General features: G+C 36.4%; 3 protein-coding genes across 8 annotated transcripts in view; 1 reads left to right on the top strand and 2 right to left on the bottom strand.

Annotated features, from left to right (window-relative positions):
* LOC106057400 (rap1 GTPase-activating protein 1-like) overlaps nt 1–26,134 on the top strand; it is a 508,422-nt gene that overhangs the window by 238,925 nt on the left and 243,363 nt on the right. The window lies entirely within an intron of this gene.
* On the bottom strand, nt 2,891–6,856 carry LOC106077372 (signal peptide, CUB and EGF-like domain-containing protein 1). The gene is made up of 2 exons (XM_013238141.2): nt 6,624–6,856; nt 2,891–5,300 (listed from the first exon to the last, which is right to left on the bottom strand). Exons 1-2 carry the CDS (start codon nt 6,679–6,681, stop codon nt 3,685–3,687), a joined length of 1,674 nt encoding a protein of 557 aa, XP_013093595.2. The 5' UTR covers nt 6,682–6,856; the 3' UTR covers nt 2,891–3,684.
* On the bottom strand, nt 10,175–12,908 carry LOC129922291 (matrilin-2-like). Its single transcript, XM_056007697.1, has 2 exons — nt 12,456–12,908; nt 10,175–11,796 (listed from the first exon to the last, which is right to left on the bottom strand). The coding sequence occupies exons 1-2, from the start codon at nt 12,496–12,498 to the stop codon at nt 10,247–10,249; spliced, it is 1,593 nt and encodes a 530-aa protein (XP_055863672.1). The 5' UTR covers nt 12,499–12,908; the 3' UTR covers nt 10,175–10,246.

Genomic DNA, 26,134 nt, shown 5'->3' with positions numbered 1-26,134 from the left:
TGTTATCGCTTCTGCTGCTCAATTCTGCTATTGAGTGTTTCGCTTGATACAATTTGAACTATACAAATCATCCAGTTCATTTCGGACAAAATGATGCGTTACATTTTGACAGACACAAAATGAATGGATCAACTTATTTTCAAACCAATAACTAGATTAAGTACAGAAGCTAGCGAGAGTTAGATGATGCGATGTAATTTGTGGCTCCTTCCAAAGGCTTTTATCAATTAAACATATAAGTCTTTTGATCGGAGATTGTAAGACTAAGAGTTATCAGGAGTTCTCTGTACTTTGTTTACTAGTAAACTCTTTATTTGATTCTACACACAAACTAAATACATGGTTCTGAGACTGTAGAGTTGATCACTACTTTCGTATTCTGTACATTACATACTAGTCTGATATTTAGTCTGATATTTAGTCTGATATTTAGTCTGATAGTTATCTGAAATGCTAAAATATGGGGGACAGTGCATTGTTAACAGAATGACTGATCTCTTAAATCTCTGTTGGCGAACTTCAAAAGTCCCAGAGGACTGGCAAAAGGGAGTGATTGTAAAGCTTCCAAAAAAGGGCAACTTGGCAGACTGTAACAACTGGAGGGGCATTACTCTCCTCTCTGTCCCAGGCAAAGTTTTCAGCACTGTTTTGTTGAGACGGCTTCAACAGTCTGTAGATGAAAGGCTCAGAGAAGAACAAGCAGGTTTCCGAAGAGGCAGATCATGTACAGAGCAGATTTTCGTTTTACGAAATATCATAGAACAAAGTTTTGAGTACCAACAACGGCTAACGATCAGTTTCGTGGACTTCAAAAAAGCGTTTGATAGTGTCCACCGAGAATCACTATGGAAAATAGTTAGAGAATACGGTATACCAGAAAAATTCGTCCAGATCCTACGACACCTTTACAGTCAGTCTAGTTGCTGCATTAAAACAGAAGAGGGAACAACAGAGTTTTTTACAATCGAGACAGGTGTGAGACAGGGGTGCATCTTATCTCCCTTCCTTTTCCTCCTAGCCATCGACTACATAATGAGGAGAGCAATGAACCAGACTGCCTTTGGTATTCCATGGCATGAACAACTCCGATTGACGGACTTGGACTTTGCTGATGATGTTGCACTACTCGGGGCTACAAATAAATGCATTCAAGAAATGACGGAGAGCCTAGACAGAGAGGCACCCAAATTGGCCTCCGCATAAACTTGGATAAGACTAAAATTATGCGAGTGGGATATAAGGCAAAGGGTGTCCCCGTCAGACTTGGCGAGTCAAAGCTTGAAGAGCTGGACAAGTTCACGTACCTTGGCAGCATCATAACAAATGATGGAGATGCTTACCATGATGTAGCGTGCCGAATAGGAAAGGCAGGGAGCATTTTCCAAAGGCTGCAGCCTATTTGGACTAGCCAAGCCATTGGACTCGAGACAAAAATACACCTTCTCAACACAATCGTCATTCCAACTGCTACATATGCATGTGAGACGTGGAAGTCATCTGTCAAAATTGAGAAAAGACTAAATGTGGCTCAACAGAGATGGCTGAGACGGATTTTGGGAGTCAGTTACACAGACCGGATCTCAAACAAGGAAATCCTTTGCCGAACTGGGAGTCGAACACTTAGTGAGGTTGTGACTGAGCGTCGCATGAGGTTTGCGGGACATGTTCTACGTCAAAATGAATTACGCACACCAAGAGTTGCGATAACATGGAAGCCAAAACGAGGAAAGCGCAAACAGGGACGTCCTCGTATTACCTGGCGACACACCTTCATGGAGGACCTCAGAACAGTGGACACCAGATGGGAAGAGGCTTCAGACATTGCCAGTGACAGATCATTATGGAGACAGCTTGCCGCCCAATGCGCCGAACGGCGCGGGAGGACCTAAGTCTAAGTAAGTTATCTGATATTTAGTCTGATATTTAGTCTGATATTTATCTGATATTTAGTCTGATATTTAGTCTGATATTTATCTGATATTTACGGATTCACCTCGATTTTATTGGCGTCGCTGGACTAAAATCAGCATACCCGATTTTCATACAATGAAGCAATTCTATAGATAGAAAGCATTTTAGTGCATCTGGTATGTAAAATACGGAAGTAATTAGTAGCAAATTATTATAGCCGTATTTAATAACTTTTTTTGCCCTTTTTGCACTATAGAATTGAATTTCTAAGCGCTTTCAGCGGTAGCGTAAAGTACTTTCATGTATATCACTTGGCAACAGTGCTATTGAAACATGGCATGCAAGGGCGTAGCTAGGAATTTTCCATCATTTTGGAGCCCGGGGCGCCTGACCTCTTTGGGGGCCCCTGCATTTTGCGTAATATTTAATATTTAATGTAAAAATAAAACTCATATCGGGACCCTCTCAAGTGGTGGCCTGGTGGAGGGGGATTTTCAAATTCTCCACCTCCTCCCCTCACCCGAGGTGATGGCATACTTGGTATTGTTTTTTTTGTGTCTTTAATCCCTCCCAGTCTTGCTCCTCCAACTGTCTTTCGTTTGGTTCTTGTCTAGTTTCATTATGTAGCTGACTTCTCCATATCGTTGGATAGTGTATCTCTGTGTCACTGAATTTGTCGATATAGGATTTTTCAAATTTGGTCTGTGTTTTAATATCTATTGTAGACATCTCCAGTGTTAAAATAGTATCCACAATAAATAATTGTTTAATTTCCTTAGTCCTCCCTCTCTCTCTTAGCTTAAAGTCACATATTTTTACAGAACTTATATTAACTCACTCACTCTGTCTGTCTGGTACAAACTTTATACAAGTTAGCTCTTCTACTTCGATTCTCGGATGAAGTTAAAACTTTGCACAATTATTCATTGTCCTTAACAAAACATGAATCAATCAAACAATTAGCCAATTAATTAATTAATTAGTGGTAGTCAATTAATTTTTATTGAAATAGAAAAAGAAAATAAATCTTACAGTATTGAGATAAATGGATGGAAATTTACAGTTCTTCCATTTATATTTATTCCCTATCTGAGACACATTTCATGACAGGATGAATGTATTGAAACTTAGTTCCACGTAACAAGTAAAAGGGTCTTCTTGTCTTTGTTCAAGGAATAGGCTTATCCTGGCCATTAACCAGCTCTCTCTCTCTCTCTCTCTCTCTCTCTCTCCCTCTTTCAAAAATTATCACCTTATGTTCAAGACTCGACATTCTCCGAAATTCCTCCTACTGTTTTCTCGTCCTTTTAGAAGTGGAGGCATCGCGTATGGTATTTATTTCTATATCGCCCTAAGTGCGTGCTGACTCTGAAATGGGCTAGCACCTCCTGTTGGTCACGCTGGAGTGTCCACCATGCACCTCAACTGTGTTCAAAGTACTTTTCTTTTAGGGAACATTGTTCGTGCCATGGAAACAAAGTGTCTGTTAAATTTCACAGACTCACATGTTCTTCCAGAAAAGTTTATCAACACCCGTATTCACTGTTTACACATTTTAAACAAATAGAAATTTAACATATTAAATGAAATACTCTAGAACAAGATCTATTCGTCTTATAGAAATACAGATTTTGTCTGATTCATCGGTCACCACGTCAGTTTAGCCCAGGACGTGCTATCAAATGACCATTTGTTTTATTGACAAACTGTGGTACCGTTGGTGCGCAATAATTTTAATAATGAATTTATTTTGTCATTTGCAATGTCATGTATTTAGAATAGGTTTCTAATCTTGTGAATGACTTCAACAGTCAGCATTAAAACTTCTGGCAAGATGATTGTACCAAAAACAAATGTCATTGTGACGATGCCGATGTAGCCGAGGATAGAGCTGGTTGGCCTGTCATCCTTCTGGGTTGTCAACGTTGAACGATGTGAAAGAAGATCACCTTTGATGACTTGTAGGCTCTTTGTTAAGCTCTCCAGGTAAACAGCCAGCTGCTCTTTGTTCATGTGATCTTTTATCTTGGTGGTAAGGCAAGAACAAGGGCAGTAATTGGCGAGTGTATTCTTTTCACAAGAGAAGTTATTTCCTGAAAGTTGATATCCTTGTGGACATGAGCAGAAGTATGAGCCTGGGGTGTTAATACAGGAGACTTCACACAGGCTGGAGTTTAGACTGCATTCATCTATGTCATTGCATGTCTTGTTGTCAGCTATATCTAGAAGGTAGCCTGGTCTACAAGAACATTGAAATGATCCATTGACGTTATCACAGACTTGATCACAAACAGTAGAACTTACATTACAATGGCTAGGGCAAGAGTTGGATACATTTGTATAGGAGCAGTTCCTACATGTAGACTGATTACATTCGTTAATATCTGAACAGTGTATTCCATCAGCGTCTAACTTGAAGCCAGGGTAGCAATGACAGGTGTAGCCAGTACTAGTATTCGAACAATTTTGTTCGCACTGTGATGTTAAACATGTTTCTACTTTTGTACAATTGAAGCCATCGCTAGATCGTAAGTAGCCACTCTCGCACTCACAGATGTAAGATCCGTTTGTATTGCTACAGTTCTGTTGACATTTATGAGCACCCGAGCTACATTCATTCACGTCAAGACAAGTTTTATTGTCCAACCCCAGATAGTAGCCATCATGACATTTGCATTGAAAGCTTCCCGCAGAGTTTTCACAAACTTGCAGGCAAGAGGCATTGTTAGTTAAACACTCATCGATGTCCTGACAAGAGTAAGTGTCGTTCCCTGCTGTGTAGCCGTCGTGACACGCACACGTGTAAGAGCCGTTAGTGTTGAGACACGACTGTGTACACATGGATGTGTTTGTCTCGCATTCGTCAACATCAACACATGATGACAGTGTGCTGTTGAAGATGTAACCCGTGGAACAATCGGAAGAGTTTATTTTCACTCTACGTTGTTTTAAGAGACACTTGATGTCATGGAGTGGACACAGAGCCCTGCATAAGTACGAATAATCGGAACTGCAATCATGATCTTTTAAACCTTCTTTAAGCTTTAGTCTCGCACAGCACTCTCTGGAAATGTTTTTGCAGTTTTCATCTGGTTCATTGGACGTCCAAACAGAACCATTAAATATTTCCTGTCTCCAACCGAAACCATAATAATACGTGTGGTTAGAAATGTTGAAGTCTATCCAAACCTCTTTTAAAGTTATGGTGCGGTTTTGACTTAATGCGCTATAGACTCTAAAATATTCTTCGTTATTTTCAAACAAAGCCAACTCGGCGTTTAATTGGGCGCAGTTAGTTTTGCCTTCTGGTTGACTATAGACACTTGACCTTGCCAGCCAATAAACACGGCTTTCTATAATTAGTGAAATGTAATCATTTGAAGTTGTATCTGTTGATGAGAAACAATTAGAAGAAACAAATTTATTACAATTTATGACATTAAAAAATTATGAAAAATAAATTTCCAAAAGTTAAGTCTACCTTGTAATCAAATTGTTAAATTAGACTTAAGTCTTTGATCCCCAAACCTACAATAGAAAAAAAAACTTGGCGTTCAGTTGTATCTGATATTATTAAGTATACCAGCAATAATCTCCACTCTTTTCCTTAAAAGAATGTTGTTACAAAAGGGTAAAATTAGAATTCTAGATCAAAGACAGAAATGTAATGATTACCACAGAAATGTAATGATTGCCCACGTTTTAGATTTTTACCCTGCCATTATTCAATATGTTAATCGAAAATATGCCTTTTACTATGCCCAGCTACATACTACATTCTCAAATTCAAGACAGGATTTACAATTTTATATTCCTGCAGTCAGACCCGGATTTAAGTTAGTTAGTTATATAAAGATAAATTATTCTTATAAGGCGACACGTATTCATGACACTTTAACGTTGTATGAATTTTTCTTACCGCACATGCTACACGCACATGCTACAAAAAGGTCGAAAATAAACGTATTGATATACATCTATATAAATAACATCTAAATAAATCAAAAATAAAACGGCTACCATTTTTGTTTATGTCCATCCAGCGACCAAATTGAAGTGATCTCTGGGATAGTGTCAATAAAGTCTCGCCAGGAACCATGAGTTGACGTTCAGGGTCTTTAGTTCCAATTTTGTGTGTGTGTGTGGTATTTACTGCGTTTTTTTTTTGACTCATTGTAGGAATTGAAATAATACCATGTATACACTGTATAGACTACAAAGTACATTACCTTTACCGATCCCTTAGTCTGTAGGACCATTGGGGCACCATGCAAGATTCGTCGACCCTCTTTCTCCATTCCTCTCGTTACCTTAGTTAGAACCTCTTTGAATAGCAGGCCCATCCATTCTTATATCTTGTCCTCCCATCGATTTCTTTGTCTGTCTCTTCTTCATTTTCCTGGTACTGTTCCCTGAAGTAATGTCTGTGCGAGCTCCGAAGATCGTGTAATATGGCCATAGATTTGTAGCTTGCGTTTTTTTTTACGATAGTTAGCAGGTGATCATGGGGTCCAAACGCTGCAGTAATCCTGTCTCTAATCTCTTGGTTTGTGATGCGGTCTTTGAATGTGATACCTAGGATCCTTCTGTAGCATCTCAATTCCATTGCTAGGATCCTCCTCTCTAGCTCTGCAAAGCAAAGTACCTATGTAAACTAATCTACACTACAGTTATACAAAATAATATCAACAATAAAAACACTTAATACTCACATGAAGTAAAAAGACACATTAGGATTATCGTAGTGATAGCTGGTGCGAAAGGTTTCATCGTCTCTAGAAGTCAAACGCTATTTTTAACCTTTACAGAATACATTCGATGACTTTGTAGTATATCTCGAAGTTAACCCAATTCCAGTTCATTTAACAAAAAGCTCGTCAGTTCCAACCCAACACCAATAGTGGCATTGAATGCTCCCAGGCTTCGAAATGATAGATCTATATACTTAAAAAATATATAAAAACTAGGTCATAGTAATTAGTTAAATCTAAAAAAACAAAAAAAAACAAAGCGACGAGTAATCTGTATTTGTCATGTCCACTGATAAAGAAAAGGCTTTTGAAAAAGTGTGATTTTATAAACACGTTTCTAAAATTGGTTAATAGGATTATGCATTTAATCTTCATATCTCAAGCTTGATTTTCATCAGTGATCCTTACAATGATTTGTATTTAATTTCTAAACTTTAATTAACCTACCACTTATTTATCTACAACTAAAATATATAGATAATTTTATAGTTCTCTGTCTTTAGAATTCACTTTATAACTACGTTTTACTTTGAATTAATTTCCATAGGGGCTCTAGTGTGCACTTATTCCAGCTTGAGAAGCGCTGGGTAAATCAATATATCCAATCGAGTTAGCGTCATATTGATCAGGTTGAATCTATTTCATGGATTAAAGATTACAAAACTGTTTCCGCTATCAAAATCTGTGAACTGATTTACAGACAAAGTTTATTAGTTCAAGGAAGTAGTTTCAGCTTAGAATGGTACAACGTGTAATCGATATAAAAAAAATATTAACAGCTATTGCGAAGTAGACAAATGATACATAGATGCAGTGGCGTCACTAGTGTGTGTGTCACCAGGTGCGGTCAACTCAGGGTGTCACCCCCGCCTCCACCTCAAAAAATGTTTACTGTTTTTTGTTTGTTTGTTGAGCCATAATACACATACTTTATTATTAACTACATTCATTGATTTTTAAACAACTAAAAAAACATGCGTGTAAATTAAATTCTAAAACTCAGTGGTTACAATATATTTATAGTTAAATTTTGCTACAACCTTAAGCAAATTAAAATGTGTTTTTTTTTCATTACTGGATATCAAAATTTGAAGACGTATCAAACACTAAAACGTAATGTCTTTAACGATTTCATTTTTAATCAATTTGCCCGTTGTGAAAGTGTCGTCTGTTCCTTTGTCGAACGTGTTATGCTTTTTGGTAGAGACAAAGTTGAATTGGCCACCTCTTTGTCAATAGTTTAAAGGTTGGCCTACTCTTATTTATCATTGGCCTTCTTGTACACCTTTTCCTTTAAAATAATAGTTAAAATAAAAGACATCTGGCAATATATCTTAAGCTGCACATCCAAGGGCTATAATTTTAGAACGAAAAAAAAAATTATTTCCATCGTACCAACAATTTTAAGCAAGAAGCATTTCCATATAGACTAAGTGAATGCTCTACACACCATCACCGCAGGTTTTCTGTTGCTTCTTAAAATTTCCTGTACTCCTTTATGACTCCAGACATTTTTACATATTCTAAATTCAAGCTCACTCATTTCAAGACATTTTAAGATATTTAGTAGATCTTATTAGCTTTTTGTCTCCCATTACAATCGGATGACTTATGGATCTGATCAGTGTGTGCTATGTCAGGTATGCTGTTAAACAAAATACAAAGGTGTTTTCTAAAACATTTATAAACTTTTCAACAATAAAGATACACTTTTAGTTAAGTATCTTATCCGTACATTTCTTTTATCTTGTGGACATTCTATATTCAATAAAGACTCGTCGTTAATATGGTCACGAAATATCAAATATTCTGATTTCAGGAAAACAATCTGTGCAATTTATCCTTTTTCTTCTTTAATCAATCATATCAACGACTTTCGTGTCAATTGTAGTAGTAGCCAGATGCTCTTGTTTTTCGATTTTCCAATCCTGATGACTATTCTTCATAAATATTTTGATATTCCAATTTCGGACTTTTATTTAAACCACTTATTAAATTAAGTTACATTTCTATAGAATTAGTTGAAAGTAGTTGACAACAAAAGACATACAATTTCTTGATATTAATTGAGTAATTTATCCCCAACAGGAAGCATCAGAACCATCCTTTTAACAACTGGCGTGCTTTTCCTTTTACTTGGGATAATTTTTTTGCATGGGAAATTCGTAAAATAGTTAATGTATTGGTCAAATATTGAAGTCTATATCATTCGACATTGTAACATTTAGTTCATCTTGGCTAAAGTTTCTTTTACATTCAACTTCTGAAATTACATCATCATCTTTAGAAATTTAAATTGCTACTTATTTACTTTCCAACTCTACAAAACTTACATTAATTACATGTGAGATTTCAATAATATTTTATGCTTGAAGAATGTCGTCATTTGTTGAACAGTGACTATTGGTTGGCGTTCTGGTATTACAATGCTAGCTACTATTTCAATAGATTCGACAAAAACATTATTAAAAATCAAAGCAGTATCTATATACATGCAGCTAATATACAGCTGAAAGTATGGTTTGGGACATTTTTGTAGAAATTAAATAAAAAATTTAAAATATGTTTAGCCGAAATATTTTTTAAAATGTAAATATATATATTTATCAATTGTGAATAATATGTTGCAATATTTAGCCTCTGACACTTTTTTAAAATTGTCAGTTATTCCATTTTTTTTTTCACTTGGGTGTCACCCCCCCCCAATGGGTGTCACCCGGTGCAGACCGTAGCCCCCGCACCCCCCTAGTGACGCCACTGCTAAGATGCACACATGTAAAGGCAAGGATAACATGAAAAGAGGGAGTGCTGGTTTTGGCCAAAGATAGAATTAGCAGTTTCATTAAACATATAAAACTTTTAAGTAACAGCCCCCCATCACAGGTAATCTTGTGGGGCAATCTTTATTGCCTCCCACATATAGTGGATGTGTGTTCAAAGTATTGTAGAGAACATGATGACGGATAGTGAAACAAGTTAACTTTTGGCCACTCTACATATCAACATCTCACTTTCACCTATTTACTTTTAAAATTCTCACTTTTGACAATCTTACTTTTAATCCTTCTAGTTGTGAAAATCTTACTTTTAATCCTTCTAGTTTTGAAAATATTACTTTTGAGTCTTAGATCATTTTAATTTGGAACATTTCTTTTTTTACTTTTCACTTTTAGCCATCTGACTTTTTACCCTTGATTGTCGACCTTTCACTTTTGAACTTTCACATTTAAACTTCTGATATTCACTGCTCTTTCCATAAGCCTATCAATAGTAATGCTAAATAATAAGTGATTACCTAACTTTATTTTAAATAACAAGTAAGACGCTTTGTGATTTTTGACAATAATTATTCCTATGTTTGTCTCCCGCGACATTCGTTCTATCAACTAAGTTTTCTTCGCCTTTATCTTCACCTGATCCTAGATCTAGATCTACTTCTTATCTAAATCAGATGTATACACAAATTCAAACGGAATAAATGCATGTTATTTGTAGAAAAAAAAAAACCGAGCAAACCAGGTAAAATTAAAGCTAGTAAATATATAAAAGCATTCGCAAACAAAAAGAAAGTCTTAGACACAATTTTATTCGGAAAAGAATATTTTTAGAATTGTTCTTAATTTTGGAATGACCAGACTAGTCAGCGCAATGAGGTCAGGAAGGATGACTATGCCAAATACAAAGGACATCATGATGATACCAGAGTAGCCGATGGTATTGCTGGTTGGCCTGTCATCCTTCTGGCTTGTCAACTGTAAGCGATGGGACAATAGATTGTCTCTTGCAACTTGAAGGCTCTTTGATAAGGTCTGCAGATAAACAGTCAGCTGTTCGTAGCTCAATTTGCTCTTTCTGCTAGAGGGCAGACATGAACAAGGGCAGTAATTCACCAGTGTAGACTTTTCACAAGAGTAGCTGTTTCCTGCAAGGCGATATCCTTGTGGGCAAGAGCAAAAGTATGAGCCTGGGGTATTGATGCAGAAAACCTCACATAGGCTAGAGTTTAGACTGCATTCGTCTATGTCGTGGCAAGTCTTGTTGTCCGTACTGTCGAGCTCATAACCAGATCTGCAAGTACATAAATAAGAATCATTGTTGCTAACGCAGTCTTGGTCGCAGAGCTGTGGATAAGATTTGCAGAACTCTTGACAGTTGACACTTTGATTTAACCCAACACAAATCTGCTGGCATTGAAAAGGTAGACATGGATCTATCTTTGTGCATCTATGTCCATCTGAGGACAAGAGAAATCCTTCCATGCAGTCACAGACGTAAGAGCCTACAGTATTGTTACACAGTTGTTCACATTGGTGCGTCCCCTCTCCACACTCATCCACGTCCACACAAGTTCCATTGTTCATCCTGAAAGTGTACCCGTCATAGCACTCGCAATGGAAAGATCCGTTCGTGTTTCGGCATATTTGCTGACATGGAGGAACTCTAAGAAGGCATTCGTCGATGTCTCTACAGGTGACATTATCCGTACTCAGAGTATATCCGCGATCACAGTCACACGAGTACGACCCTTGAGTGTTCACACATTTCTGTTGACATCTGCTAGTGTTCATTGCGCATTCGTCTTCATCCAAACAACTTCCGCTTGACGAATCAAGGATGAAACCTGACAAGCACTTTATGTCTTGAACTGGCTCCTGACAAGCCAAGGAGCATTCTGTTGAGCTGAACGTGCACTGCTCAAGACTTCTACACAGAGCTGCAAACTTGCCTGTACACTCGTAGTCTGCCAACCCTCTCGTGTTTGATAATTTAATCCTTGCGCAGCACTGTTTAGTAAAACCAATGCATTGGTCGCTAGGCTCATCGGGTAACCATACGCCAATTCCAAATAGTTCATCACTCCAAGAGAATACCATCTGATTACTAAGATAGTTAAAATACCTCCAAAAATGAATCCAAATTTGCTTTGGAAAATTCGAGTTCTCGTCCAGTACTTTGAAGAGGTTAAAATATTCGAGATTGGTTTTAAAAAAGACTATCTCGCCTCCAATCTTTGGACAATAGTCTCTAGCCTCAAAGTAGGTGAAGTTGCTGTCTTCAGAAAGACAATAGACATTGCCGCTGATATTCAGGGCTGTGAAAGTGTGTGATGCTGTGTTAACACACACATTATGACCTGAATGAAGAGAGGAAATATAGATCTATAAATTAGCATATATATATTCTGTAGGGACCGTACTGGCCAGTTGCCACTAGTAAATAACTTAACCTCTTTTACTTGAAACTTTAAACCTATGGTGTAGAGTGCGTCCTTTGTAATTCATAAACTCTACTATCTTTGAATTTAATTCACAATTTAGTCCTAAATGTATTACATGAGTGTGTAAATATTTTTTACAATTATTTATTGTTATTATTCGTAACTTAGTCTGCCTTAGTAGCACTTGAGCTTTGTGGGAAAAGTGTATAGATCTAACAGGAGTTGAGGAAGAAAACTAATTAAAGAAAAAAAAAACAACAAATAGTTCACATTATTAGTTCACATAATTAGTTCAAATAATTAGTTCACATAATTAGTTCACATAATTAGTTGAAATAGTTCAGAAATTCCTTTGACCATCCTAGGATGTCTGACAGTAGATTAACAAGCTGTTCTCTTAGTGCTGAAATGAAGAAAATAAATATGAATACACTTATTGAAACATAAATTATATAAATTATATCAATAAACCCTTTATGCTGCAATCTCCTGTCGTCCTGGGGGAGGTTTGTTTTAGAATGTAATTATCTTCAAATCTGAAGGAACATTTTAAACATGTAAAACAAACAACTCACTACACAGCAGCAGAAGTAGTGTTATCCAGAAGATGGAATTCATATTGCTGTCAAATAGTTCAGACTGCTTTAAAAAAGAAAAGTGTAACGCCTTCCTGAGACAATTTAAACCTATTAAGTGCGATGAGCCTTTAAGCTCGGTTACATGCAAACTGGTCCTGAGCGATGCAATGAAGAGTTATTAACTGCTATGATGTCAGACTCCTAGACAAAAGCTTAAGATCACTGATCTGAACAAAAGCTGATTGTCACTGCCCAGAATAATGGTTTAATGAGTCTTTTCATCGCAACACCTACCAGGGAGCATCTTCTTCATTATTTACTACCTCTCACAACCATCCTCAAGTTGTTTGGCATTAGCAGTTGCATCAGAACTTTGAATGGTGAATGGTATCATGATGTCGGATTTTTAAAATATCTTTTCTATTTTACGAGATCTAAACGGGACGGACGGACGGGCGGACAGACAGACCACACAAAACTAATAGCGTCTATTCCCCTTTTGGCGCCGCTAAAAATGACAAGAAAACAAAGACATTTTTTCTTCGCCTTCAATTTTGTTTAATAAAACTATGTGTATAAAAGTACCATTTTTTGAATGTATCGATAAAAATACTATATATAAAATATCTATGGAAAGTACTATCTATTCAAAGTAGCCAACTATTTATTGTGACATATACTAGCAATGAAAATATATTCAAAGTAACACTTATTGGACGGGCTGCATATTAAATGTATTATTAAAATTACGACCAATTGAAAGTACTATTTGTTGCAAGTTGTATCTATTTAAAGTACTATCCATTTAAAATGCTATTTATTAAGGAATTATTGGAATACTATTTATTGAAAGTAGGACTGATTTCAAAATTTATCAATTATAACACTGTATATTAAAAGTACAAACTTTTTACAAGTACTATCTCTTTAAAGCTTAAGTATAAATAAATACCAAGAGTACTGAGAATTTCAAACACTAATACCGTTGATCTTCATGGGAACTAAAGACTGGTAGATTGGTGTCTACAGACCTGTCAACCTTTTATCAAGTGTTAACATTTCTAATAATTACAGTATGTGCAAAATAAATAGGTTTTTGGACGATTTTTAGTTCCCAAGTATGCAAGTGTCTATCATGTGAATTGTCATTGTCAAAGTTGTACTAATGGCGAGAGAAACATTGACTAACTTGATCTCAATAACTCAATAAAGAACGGCTCAATGCGACTAAATAAAGAAATATTTAGGCCTTGTTATGCATAAACGTCAACACATTAGGACTAGCCAAATATAATAATTAAAGAGTGTGACCAACTGTTCAGTACAGACTTATATATTTTGGTTTGAAAGTTCATTAGTGGTCGGTGTTCTGTTATGCCCGGACACAAAAAAACGTAATTTTAATTGATAACACGGGTAACTGTTGGATAGGTTTTGGGCTACAAAATGTCTTTGTTTTGTGTCTCTCTAAGTACACACTAGTGCTGAGGAAAAATAATTTGATAGTCATAGTGTTGTTTTAAAATCAACAAAACATGTTATTGACCTTTATTTCATTGACCTCTAGTCAAATTTTCAAGGACCAAAAAAGATCAGAATAAATATTTGATAATTAATCATATGACTAGTCCGTCGTGCGCATATATTTGGCTCTCTCTTTATTACGAAGCTTATATTAACTGAGTCCGTCTGTCTGTCTGTCTGGCTGGGTGGAATATTTGACACATTTTTTCTCTCATCCGCAGATCTAGGTGACACTTTTGTACATTTATGCATTTTTGATGGCAACACGAATCAGTTTAAAAATAAACAATTAATTAATCAATTAGTCGTTCAAGCTAAGGGGAGATAAACCTTGTGCAAAGAATTCGATCGTTTGCTAAAAAATGTTAAACTACCAATAGACTTTTTAAACATTGTATTTTTTTATAACTACTTGAATGGCTCAGTAGCAAACACGCCGGACTTCCATCGTGGAGGCTCAAGTTCGAATTCAGACTCGAGCAACATATTTCTATTTTAAATTGCAGCTCGGAATCCTTCACCCGTATACCCTCCAGAATAGGAATTGGACCATAGCGCTCTTCGCATACTATAAGCAAAAAAGTTGTACTTTATACTTAGTTTCAATTGAGAAGAAGATTTAAATCAAACGGCACTCATATTAATCATTCGATTTTCATTTTTTATTACTCTGAACCCCGCCACGCTCTCTCTTTGTCTTCGTCATGCTGTATAGTTTGTGCATTTAGTATGCTAACAAGCTTCGATCGTTTTGTCGTCACTTTGTGACACTTTGTGACACTAACTTGATGTACAGGAACGTGCATAAATCAATGAACTGTCTTGCAATGGCATTTTTTTCCCCTCATTTCAACTTGTGTGAAAATCTAAAGCAACATTATACTAGAAATGGCAACAATCTTGTATCTAGTCGAAACGTATTGTGTTCTTTGGATTGCACACTGGCAAGGGGAGATAGAAGTGTTATTGAAAATGGAGGGGGAAAAACTAAGCAAGAAAGACAAGCACACAAGAATTGCAAATAGATCTAACATCATCTACCCTGCCATTTACATCATTTACACCGTCTACTAACTATATCATCTACCATTTACAACATCTACCATCTCTACCATCTACGTTGTCTACGTCTGACATCTACATTGTCATCTACATCACCTTACAACTACATCATCTATTATCTACCGTCGTTGTGTTGGCCACATGGCACCCTTGTTAATCGTCGGCTATAGAAACAGATGACCTTCACATCAGCTGCCCTGTAGATTTCAAGGTCTGAAAGGGCTGTACTACAACTAAGAATGTTTTTAGTTTCACGTGTTACTAATAACAATGTCACTGCCATTCATATACCACGTGACTGACTAATGAGTTATTTAAAAAAAAATGTTACAGCCTAGCTTATACCTCTCACCTGGCGGCAGGCAGGATTTGAACATTGGACCATCGAGATCATCGATCGACAGTCCAGAACGCATACCACTCGATCAGGGAGACAGGACTTTCTCGACTTTCTTCGCGGCTATACTCTAAATTTAAATGTATATTGAACTAGAAATCTAAAATGATCATATATTAAAGACTCAATACCACTTCACCATGACTCCTTTGTACTAGACTACATCTCTCTCATTTGTAGTTTTTCTAAGCACACAAAAACATGTTTGGGTCAATAAAGGTCAAGGGTCCTGACAACACTTTTAAAGAGGTTTCAGAATCGCCTAGTCTTCCCAAGGATATTCAAACATGACGTTGCGTTTCTTAAGTACCTACCTAGATGACGCATTACCTAATTAATATTACACACCATGGATAACCTGAACTAGAGCTACCAATGACAGGTACTTTAGAAGAAGACTAAAACAATGACTTTTAAAACAATTATTGCATTAACATTCGTGGATGAGGCAAGAACTAATTGATCTTCAATTATTGATTAAATTATTGATTTTTCCCAAGGCTTCATGGGGAGACAATTCTAAGACTTCTACAAGGTTGAAAGAAGTTATCTCAGCAGAACCAACTGACACTTATCTCTAGCTTAGAACTATACAAACTATACACGCAGCACAAATTGTGTTTTATACTTTAAATATTTTTACTGACATTCTTGTTCTAGAAAATATTATCGATTGTTCTTTTTTTTAAATAATATTTCTTGACTTTTCTTTTTAAATACGATAGATAGATGGACGAATAGAAAACAAATGACTGCCTTGTCGTGAGGTATGCACGCTGGACTGTCGTTCGACGCTCACAGGTTCAAACTCTGTCCGCTGTTATCCCTGTCGTCCTGCGGGAGATTTGGGCTAAGATTTAGATTATCTTCGGCTCTGAAGAAACTTCCAAAACACGTAAAATTATTTTACAAACATTGACAGAAGACAGATTAACAGATAGATAGACAGATAGATAGAGAGATAGATAGATAGATAGATAGATAGATAGATAGATAGATAGATAGATAGATAGATAGATAGATAGATAAATAGATAGATAGATAGATAGATAGATAGATAGATAGATAGATAGATAGATAGATAGATAGATAGACAGACGGACAGACAGACAGACAGACAGACAGATAGACAGACAGACAGACAGACAGATAGATAGATAGATAGATAGATAGATAGATAGATAGATAGATAGATAGATAGATAGATAAATAGATATTTTTTGCTGTTTTAAATGTTATGTGGACCTTATTTCAATTTACGAATCACAAAATTATTTCATATGGGCGATATGTGTAAACACCGTTTTACGCCCTACACTGAAGATAGGTATATAGCTTACATTGCGCACTGGTCATTTAGATAAATAAAGACAATTACTTCATATACAGGTTGGACCAAAGGACCATATAATGAAACAATGATTTATTATTTTGCTTATTGTTACTAGGATACCAAATGTATTACACAAATGAGACAACTACATCAGGTTAGGCCCTGATGGCAGCATATTGAACAGACGACGCTTGCACTTCCCTGCACTAATGAAAGAGACAATTGCTACTGAGTTGTTCCTTTTTTTCTAACGTGTTTTTTTGTTATATTGTTCTTGTTATGTAGATGACAACACATTCACCTCGGCGTGCTGACTCATGCCAATACACTACGAAACGTGTTATGTGACCAGAGAGGCTATAAATCAACATATCTTCTCAAGCAAAGTTCATCTAAGGAGACTCCTCTTTTCCGAATTCCGTAAATGTCCAGTGCCCGAATTCCAAGATAGGCCCCTCTCGACGTAATAGTGGCATCCGTTAAACACTAGCGGAGGCCACCAGCAAGCATGAGGGTCAACACCAGCAGATCCAAGGGCAAGCACTCTTCTTAACTGACAACTCTGACACGAGGGCATTGGTTCGCGAGTGTTTGAATGGACAACAAGGTCTCCATTCTTGTGACCAGAGATCCCTCACCTCTCCCCTGCCCCTCCAGTCTCGAGCCGAAAAAAGTGGGGGAGGGGCGGTAAAATAGGGCAAAAGTGCACTTTATTATCCTTGGTGCACAAATTGTGGTCCCAGCCCATTTCGGTGTATCTCTTGCGCTTTAAGGCAACGCTTGAAGAGAATTTAAATTTGTTTGCAGAGTAAAGAAGAAGATCCTGAACATTCTAACACACACACTTAGAGAGAGAGAGAGAGAGAGAGAGAGGGAGAAAGTTGATTGACTTAAATCACAAATTAAAGAAACATAGTTAGAGAACATGAGATTGAAAATTAGCGACGGACAGTGGAATAAATCTTTAAAGACAGAAAAAAAAAAGGGAAAAAAGTAATATTGAAATGAAACGAGAGAGAGAGAGAGAATCGGCAAACCGAAAAAAAAAACACTAAATAATACATCAAATAGAAAGAAAGTCTTGATGAATGAAATGGGTCAGTGAGGGAGAGAGAGAAAGAATAAAATGAAAGACGAAGACAAAGTTGTACAGAGTGAAATAAAAAGTTGTCATTAACACCGAAACAAAGAAAAGGTTTCTACAATGTAGCCGCTCTTGAAACAAAATCACATTATTGTCTAACTAAAGGAGATCGATTGTATTGATTTCTTGATTGATCTGTCTCTACCCTCCAACCCATTCAGACTATTTTAGTTTCTTATCATTGGAGAAATAAATTATTGGATCTACACTCCTTGACTATGTCATCGATACCGTTACTTGAAATGTAAAGCTTATCTTCTGTTCTTGTTTTTTTTTTTTTTTTTTTTTTTTTTGTAATTTAAAAAAACAAATGTTCACAAAAGTACATGCATGTATCTGAAGACTTCCATTTAGTTGGGGCCTTAATGAAATCTCTATAGCATACTTACAACTAAACCTGAAGATATGCTTTCACTAAATAACGGGTTATATACGTCATTCTAATGGTTATCGGTTATTCTATCGGTTATTCTATTGGTCATTCTGTGAATCATTCTTTGATCTTTCTATCGGTCATTCTAGGAATCATTCTATTGGTCATTCTATGGTCATTCATTCGTCGTTCTATTGGACTGTCATTCCGAGTTTTCGATGGTCGCGGGTTCATACCCTGCCCGCGGGGCCTATTCTGGGTGGGAATAAGGATAATAAGTGAAAATTCAGATTTTGTATTAGAAAATAAATTCGTCTTTGCATTTTATTCATTCTTTTCTAAGTACAAAATTGCGATCAAGTTAATTTTACTTTACAATCTTACAACCTATGGCATATTTTTATGCCAGTGACTATAAAAGTAAATACGGTATTGGAACTTCCGGTTATGGGGAAAATTCGTCCGATTATTACATTTTATTGCATGAAAGCTGACACTGTCTTTTTTTTATCGCGCGTAGGAATGGCGTTTTCCATAATGAATGACACACACAAATGATAATTTTGTCTATTTTTTATGAGTTTTCAGGAAATTTTAATAAGTGCAGGACATTGCCAGGAATTTTCCGTATATATTTTGCAATTAATAATTACACCTAAAATTAGCGCGGGGCCCACTGCGACCGCATAGGTTGCAGTGGCCTAAGACCGGCCCTGCTGCCCGCTACCATCCCCCCGCCGTCCTGCGGGAGGTTTGGACTAGGAAGTAGATAATTTTCAACTCTAAAGGTACATCCGAAACATGTAAAACATTCCACAAACATTGTATGAATCATTCTATGGTCATTCATTCAGACATGCTATTGGTCATTCTTTTGGTCAGTGTGAATTATTCTTTTGGTCATTATATGTTTGTACCACTACAAAGTTGCTAAAGCAGATTGAGTGTTAAGTGTAAATATTTTTTATTACTGCCACACTTTTAAAGATTTTTTTTATTATAAAGTTTTGATTCAATATTGACAAAATTTAGGGTTCGAAGTGGCTGGATGGTAAAGCACTTGGCTTCCGAACTGAGGAGTCCCGGGTTTGAATCTTGGAGAAAACTGGAATTTAAAATTTCGGGATTTTTAGGACGCCCTTGAGTCCTGACAACTCTTTATTGTTTCCTGACATTAGTTGGGAGAAAGTAAAGGTGGTTGGTCGTTGTGCTGGCCACATGACATTATCGTTTACCATTGGCCATATAAGCTGATGACCTTTACATCATCTGCCCTATAGATCGCAAGGTTTGAAAGGGGAAGTTTTTTAAAGACAGATTGACACTTTTGGGGGATATTTTGTTTAACCTGACATAGTACCAAACTCTATTATATAATACCAAACTTTAGGATAGAGTGTCCAACGTTAGGATATAGTGCCAAACTTTAGGATATAGTGCCAAACTTTAGGATATAGTGTCCAACGTTAGGATAGAGTGCCAAACTTTAAGATATAGTGCCAAACTTTAGGATATAGTGTCCAACGTTAGGATATAGTGCCAAACTTTAGGATATAGTGCCAAACTTTAAGATATAGTGCCAAACTTTAGGATATAGTGCCAAACTTTAGGATATAGTGTCCAACGTTAGAATATAGTGCCAAACTTTAAGATATAGTGTCAAACTTTAGGATATAGTGCCAAACTTTAGGATAGAGTGTCCAACCTTAGGATAGAGTGTCCAACGTTAGGATTTAGTGTCTAATTTTATTACATATTTAAAAACATTTGGGCATATTAATATTATCATATTGATATTTGAAGATATATAGTACTATTATATAGGCAAACTTAGGAACATATTAAAATCTCAAAACTCCATATGTAAATATCTTTTACTTCGCTATACACAAGGCTTAGAACTATTTAATGACAAACACACACACACACACACACACCCACACACGCACATACCTTAAATTCATTTCCCTTATCTGGCATTTTTAATTAGTTTTCAATCTCACATTTATTTACTTTTGTGATCAACGATTTTGGCCTAATCCACTTTTCTTTTTTTTTCTTTTGGTTCCACGCGTGTGTCGTGTACAATTCTTGACCGATGACCCTTAGTAGCCAGTGGCTATTTAGAAGTCCCAAGGTTTGTATTAGTTTTAGGCAGTCTGAAAATCTAATGTGCTGGAGAAGGCGCGAAGTGCGTAACATGGACAACTGGAGTGTGTTTGTGTGTACCGACTCAATGTGTGTCTAAAGATTTCATTCATTATGTCTAGTGCAGGATATTTGTATCAATATGTGCTAATACTGCCCAATACTTGAATCCATATGTGCTAATACTTGAATCAATATGTGCTAATACTTAAATCGATATGAGGTAAATAGTTACATCAGTATGAGCCCATATTTAGCTGATTATGCCATGTAAATGATATTTACATCAATATGTGCTAACATTTACATCAATATATGGTAAATTTATACCAAGAAACACTAAATTTACATCAAGATGAGCAAATATTCTGCAACATATTAGTATCAGTTGTTTAATAGTATATACATATCCTAGTCCAAATCCCCCGCATGACGACAGGGTGTGGCAGCGGGTAGGATATGAACCCGGGACGACCATCGAACGACCGAATGACAGTCCTGCGTTCAAGCCGCGTGACCAGTGTGCCATTTATGAACTGCTATAAGAAATAAAATATGATACTAGCCTCATAGTGTTTAAAGATCAAGTATGAGGGTTATACGTTTTTGTGTCTATTGAGATGTGACTCGCGTCATAGTTTATTTCAAAGCAAAGGTCTAATAAAAAAAAATAATCTCAAACTCTAAACTTAAATGGTTACCTTCCCTTGCGCTAGATATTACTGTAAAATTTCAACCAATAATCCAGAATAATTGAAAAGTAATTTTTATCTCACGCTACCAACATTTCTACTTTAATCTTAGCGCTGTCATTTTAAAATTGAAACTCAGATTAACATAAGGGACATTACAGTATAGCATAAACTGCTGATTAGTTGGTTGAAACGGGGTTTGTATCCTTGAACTTTATGACGGTTATCCTGATATGATACCAATGATTAACTTATCATTCTTCTGTAAGCACTAAGCGAATAAAGCAAGCATTCGTCAGTTTTTTTGTTTTTTTTTTTCTAAATACCTTTAAATTTTAACAAAATTATAATTCTAATAATTTCTTAACCATAAGGCATTTATATTGATCACGAAAATATATTTTATATTTCACCTTCATATTTTTAAGCCCTAGTATGAATAAAATGCATTTAATAGGAGAAAACTCATGAAAACATGTTTTAACAAAAGAAAAATTCGGTTATCTATCTTGCAATGTTGACAAGCTTTTAGTCGAGAGAAAGTAAATAGGGATGATGTAAATCTGGATAGAATCTGGATCTTCAAATGGAGAGAGAGTATCAATCTTTTCAAACCCCAAACTTTGACCACAATTCACTTTAGTTGTTGACTAGAGTGGTGATTATTAATTGTTGTGTCCCTTTGAGGGATAAAAATGATAGGCGTAAATAAAACAATTTCTTTTTTAAATTTAAAACAAAAATTATGAGAAAAAAAGTGTCATTTGCCTGAAGGCAAATAACATTACGATGTCGAAGGCTAGGGTTATTTCCACCTGGCTGCCATCAGGTGCAGACTATCAGCGATGTGTCCTTGATAGATGACTGCATGTCAGGGCGGTTAACTAAAAATGTGACAAACTACTCAACTAAAAAAAAAACAACAACACACACACAGAAAAACTAAATCACTTTCTCAGTATTCTGGATGACAATACAATGTGAATATCTTCTTTAAATCTAGGTCTACTATTTGAAATAGTGTTTTATATTTCGTGTTTATGTGGGCACACAAAGTCCAAGATTGATGTACAAATATTTCAATGGGACTGTACAGTGGATATATTTAATCAGGAAGCCTCACATTGTCAACAATGATGTATACTGGCGTGCAAGCTGCTAGAGAAAGGATGTTTCATGTTGAGAGTCTACGGCTAGTGCATCGATGTTGGATGCTCCATGAAAGGATTCGTAGCTAGAGCAATAGGATTCGAGGTTTGGGTTTAGCTCATCAAAGTTGCACTTCTCTGCTAGAGTGATATGCACTGTTTTCTTCTTCTAGTTGGCTTTTTATGCCGTCTTTGAAACAAGAAGATAGTGGTGTAGATCTTAAGGAATAAGAGCAAACGTTACATACCGTGTGCGCTTATTATATTTATGTGAACTTTTATTTATATTTAATACAACGTTGTTTAAAATGTGGTTTACGCAAAAATATAAATATATCTTAAAAATGTTTTCATCAATGTGTTTTAATGCTAAAGATTATTTCTTGACATTCAATACAGGATAAGGGATACAAAGTCCTCCTACCTTTTTTTTTTCTTTTTTATTTTAAGTTTGTACGAGTATGCTACATTAGTTCAGTATTTCGAATTCCCATCTGTCTTAGAGTTAGTCTGTGACTGTTATTTGTTTTGGTGTGGTAACTATATCAAGACTTTTTCTACTTGTTACAAAGACGCATGGGTGGTATTGAAAACTTAAAATCATTTGTACTATATTAGAACTGGTATATCAGCACCTACTCTTAATTATAAACCGAATACTGCATACAGCTAGCTATGTATAGACCTATATTTTTTTGTTTACAAAGGTTATATGTCACTTTGTCTGTTGAGTAAAGATCGTGTTCACTTCATCTCTTCCACTTCCCCTTCTCGGATCAAGTTGATACTTCGTTCTGTTGTTCACTGTCGATGACAACACATGAACCAATCAAATAATTACATAATTATTTCATTGAATAGTGGTAGTTAAGTTATTTATTTTTACAAAGAAAATATAGATAGATCGTGCAGTATTGAGAGATATGGCAGTAAATTGTGCGGTTCTTTCACTTATATACTCTTTGATTTTTTTTAAATATTTTTTTCAAATTTGCTTAGTCCGACATGTATGAAAATCTGCAAGTCATTTAGAGCAGAGGCTCTCAAATTTTCCTGACCCGGGGACCCCTTTACATAGTCAAAACTTGCCCACAAATCATTAAAGTGAAAAGCCTCAAAAGTGCATAGTAGATAAATGAGGTCGTCAAAGAATAGTACGTAACAGACATATACAACAGACGTGAGAGGCGAGTTAATCATTACTAAAATTATCCAATCGGCATTTAGCTCAAAAAGAAATTTTAATTGTATACAGTTTTCATATTTCTGCGGTCGTCTCATAAACCCCTGGGGGGGGGGGCCTCGGACTACAGTCTGAGAACCACTTATTTAGAGGATTGATGCTCCTATCAAGAATAATACCATAGTTTGTTACCTTGCAATGGCGTAGTACAAACTAACGTAAGCCTGAAATCTTTTCCTTGAAAACAATCAAGATTTAAAGTGTTTCAATGTGTCCTTAGTAATTTATTAACGGTGTCATCAATCATAGATGTCATTAGACTGAACGGCACATACACAAAGTCATTATAAGACGACAAGGTCGCTTGGTCTTGTGCGCACCGTACTGTCGTCTCAAACCCTGCCTACTCAAGCTGTCCCGGAAGAAGTTAAGGCTACCTTCTGTCCCGGGGGATTGTTAAGACTAGCGAGTAAGAATCTTCAGGTCTGACGGAACGTCAAATGCTTCAAAACTAAAAACAGACACCAAAACGTTTTGGACATTTCTTTCCCTTTGACCTCCTTGTGCTCTGTGCCCATGTCTCAGATCTAGTGGATTACTTCCAGACAATCATTCAATCCAATGGATAATACTGGATATACTGGATAATACTGGATTTACTGGATAATACTGGATATACAAAATTTCATATGATACGTATATAGTCGGAGAAATCGCACAATACATCCCCTGCGACCTTAGTAAACAACAACATTCTTATCTCTGTGTGTCGCTGTGTGTCGCTGTGTGGCTACTTGGCGTTGAAAAACATCACCATGGGAAGAGGCTATCAACTGATACGGGAGAACTCCTTCATCTTATGTTGTTTCTCTTGTTTTTACAAGGTGCAAGGCTCGCTCTCTACCAACAGGTGAGTACAGTGGTTCGTTGAATGTGGCATAAATAGGGTAGCAAGCAGCGAGAGATCTAAAAGCTTTGGTCTAAACACTGCATTCTTTGTCTTCAAACTGTAACACTCCCTTAGGCCTCATGGTCTTACGTAACCCAATTGTACCCCATGTATTTTCTTTTATCTTATCTTATCTTATGTAATACAGAGGTTACTTCAAAAAAAAAAAAAAAGAAGATAATTACGTCCTACGCTTCATGCATCTAGTTAACCGCCAAATTAACCCCCCCCCCCCCCTCGACCAACGCTGAAGACCTTTGCTTTTAAAAATGTTTTTGAACTTAACGACCTCTAAATAGTTGACGTCGATGATGATGATGATGCAGAAATGTTTAGGATGGCTCTGACTGCTTAGGTTGTCTCTGTGATCTTGTTGGACTATGTTTTAAGCAGCTATCGATTTTATTGTGCGTGTGTGTGTGTGTGTGTGTGTGTGTGAAATCGCTGGTTGTTCTGGTTGTAGCGCAATGTCGAGTGCAGTGAACATTCCTTGGTTGAGTGGTCACGTAGTTAGTAACTCCGCCATTTGATGGATCGCTGCTATTGATGTTGGGTGAACGCTTGATCTGTGGTCAAATTTAGGGTGATGGAACGTGAGGGGGGATACATTGGTCAGAATGACCTCGATAGTCGGATACAGATAGAGAGGGAGAGAAAAAGAGAGAGTGATAGAATGATATAGTGAGAGAGTAAAAGAAATAAATAGCGCACAAACCCCACTAGCGCGCAAGACAGACAGAGAGAGAAAGAGAGAGAGAGAGATAGACAGAGAGAGAAAGAGAGAGAGAGAGATAGACAGAGAGAGAGAGATCTGCAACGCTTAATAGAGAAAGGATGTGATTGCTATTGATGTACTCAAAACAAAAGGGAAAATAGGAATTGGTATAGGGTTAGAGAGAGATTTGCGAGGAAGTTAAACTGTTACGATGAGAGAGAGAGAGAGAGAGAGAGTGAAGAGAGAGAGAATGAGAGAGAGAGAGAGACTAGGATTAAAGATCGTAACAAGGCTCTATGACTGTGATTACAAACATATTTCTTTTAGATCAATAGTTGACCTACTTTAATCTTTTAAAATAAAAGTGAAACAATAAAATTAAATTAGATTACTTGCATTCAAGCCTTACGTACAAATATATAATAGTGTATGATTTAGAAGAGAGACATAATGACACTAGAGTCTATAAAGTAATATATTGCCTAATAAAACGGTCTATCGAATGTTTAAGGTACACGTATTTTAATGCAAACAGTTTCAATGACCTAATTGACCTCACTGTGTCCGGTGTCTTATATGGGGACGTTATGCAGTGATTCAACTTTTAAAGCCTCCGGTAGTGGACAAGTCACAGGAGTGAGATGAGGGCCTGGTCATTAACCCAGACAGCAGTTTCCCCCTATCCCCGCAGGAGATGTGTCTTAAGTGAACGGCTAATGCCCGATACGGTTTGCAATCAGCGGCGTCGAAGGCTCTGCCAAGCTGTTTACCAGCTGCCTAAGGGTAACAAAGGTAATAGGCTCATGATGTCCCAAAGCATTGCATCTATTTAACAGTTCAGCATTTCTTTGGCCAGAAACATGTCATTCTTATAGGAAAGTAATACACATCAATGAAGCGAAGTTTATCTTCTTGGTATAAGAGAATATATATTTTTTTTAATTTGTTTCTTTAATCGAAATCTTTAAAAAAATTTAATTCTTTTTTGGACAGAGGGTATTTAATATA

Source organism: Biomphalaria glabrata, chromosome 13, assembly GCF_947242115.1.
Source record: "Biomphalaria glabrata chromosome 13, xgBioGlab47.1, whole genome shotgun sequence".
Taxonomy (NCBI): Eukaryota; Metazoa; Mollusca; class Gastropoda; family Planorbidae; genus Biomphalaria; species Biomphalaria glabrata.
Note: the sequence above shows the minus strand (reverse complement) of the source record. Positions and strands in the feature narration are given on the sequence as shown.

Excerpts from the sequence above, each read along its gene's own strand:
- LOC106077372 (XM_013238141.2), bottom strand. The coding sequence starts at position 6,681 with ATGAAACCTTTCGCACCAGCTATCACTACGATAATCCTAATGTGTCTT. Across the intron at positions 5,301-6,623 it reads AATGTGTCTTTTTACTTCAT|ATACAACTTCAAATGATTAC; the intron begins GTGAGTATTAAG and ends TCTCATCAACAG.
- LOC129922291 (XM_056007697.1), bottom strand. The coding sequence starts at position 12,498 with ATGAATTCCATCTTCTGGATAACACTACTTCTGCTGCTGTGTA. Across the intron at positions 11,797-12,455 it reads ACTACTTCTGCTGCTGTGTA|GTCATAATGTGTGTGTTAAC; the intron begins GTGAGTTGTTTG and ends CTCTTCATTCAG.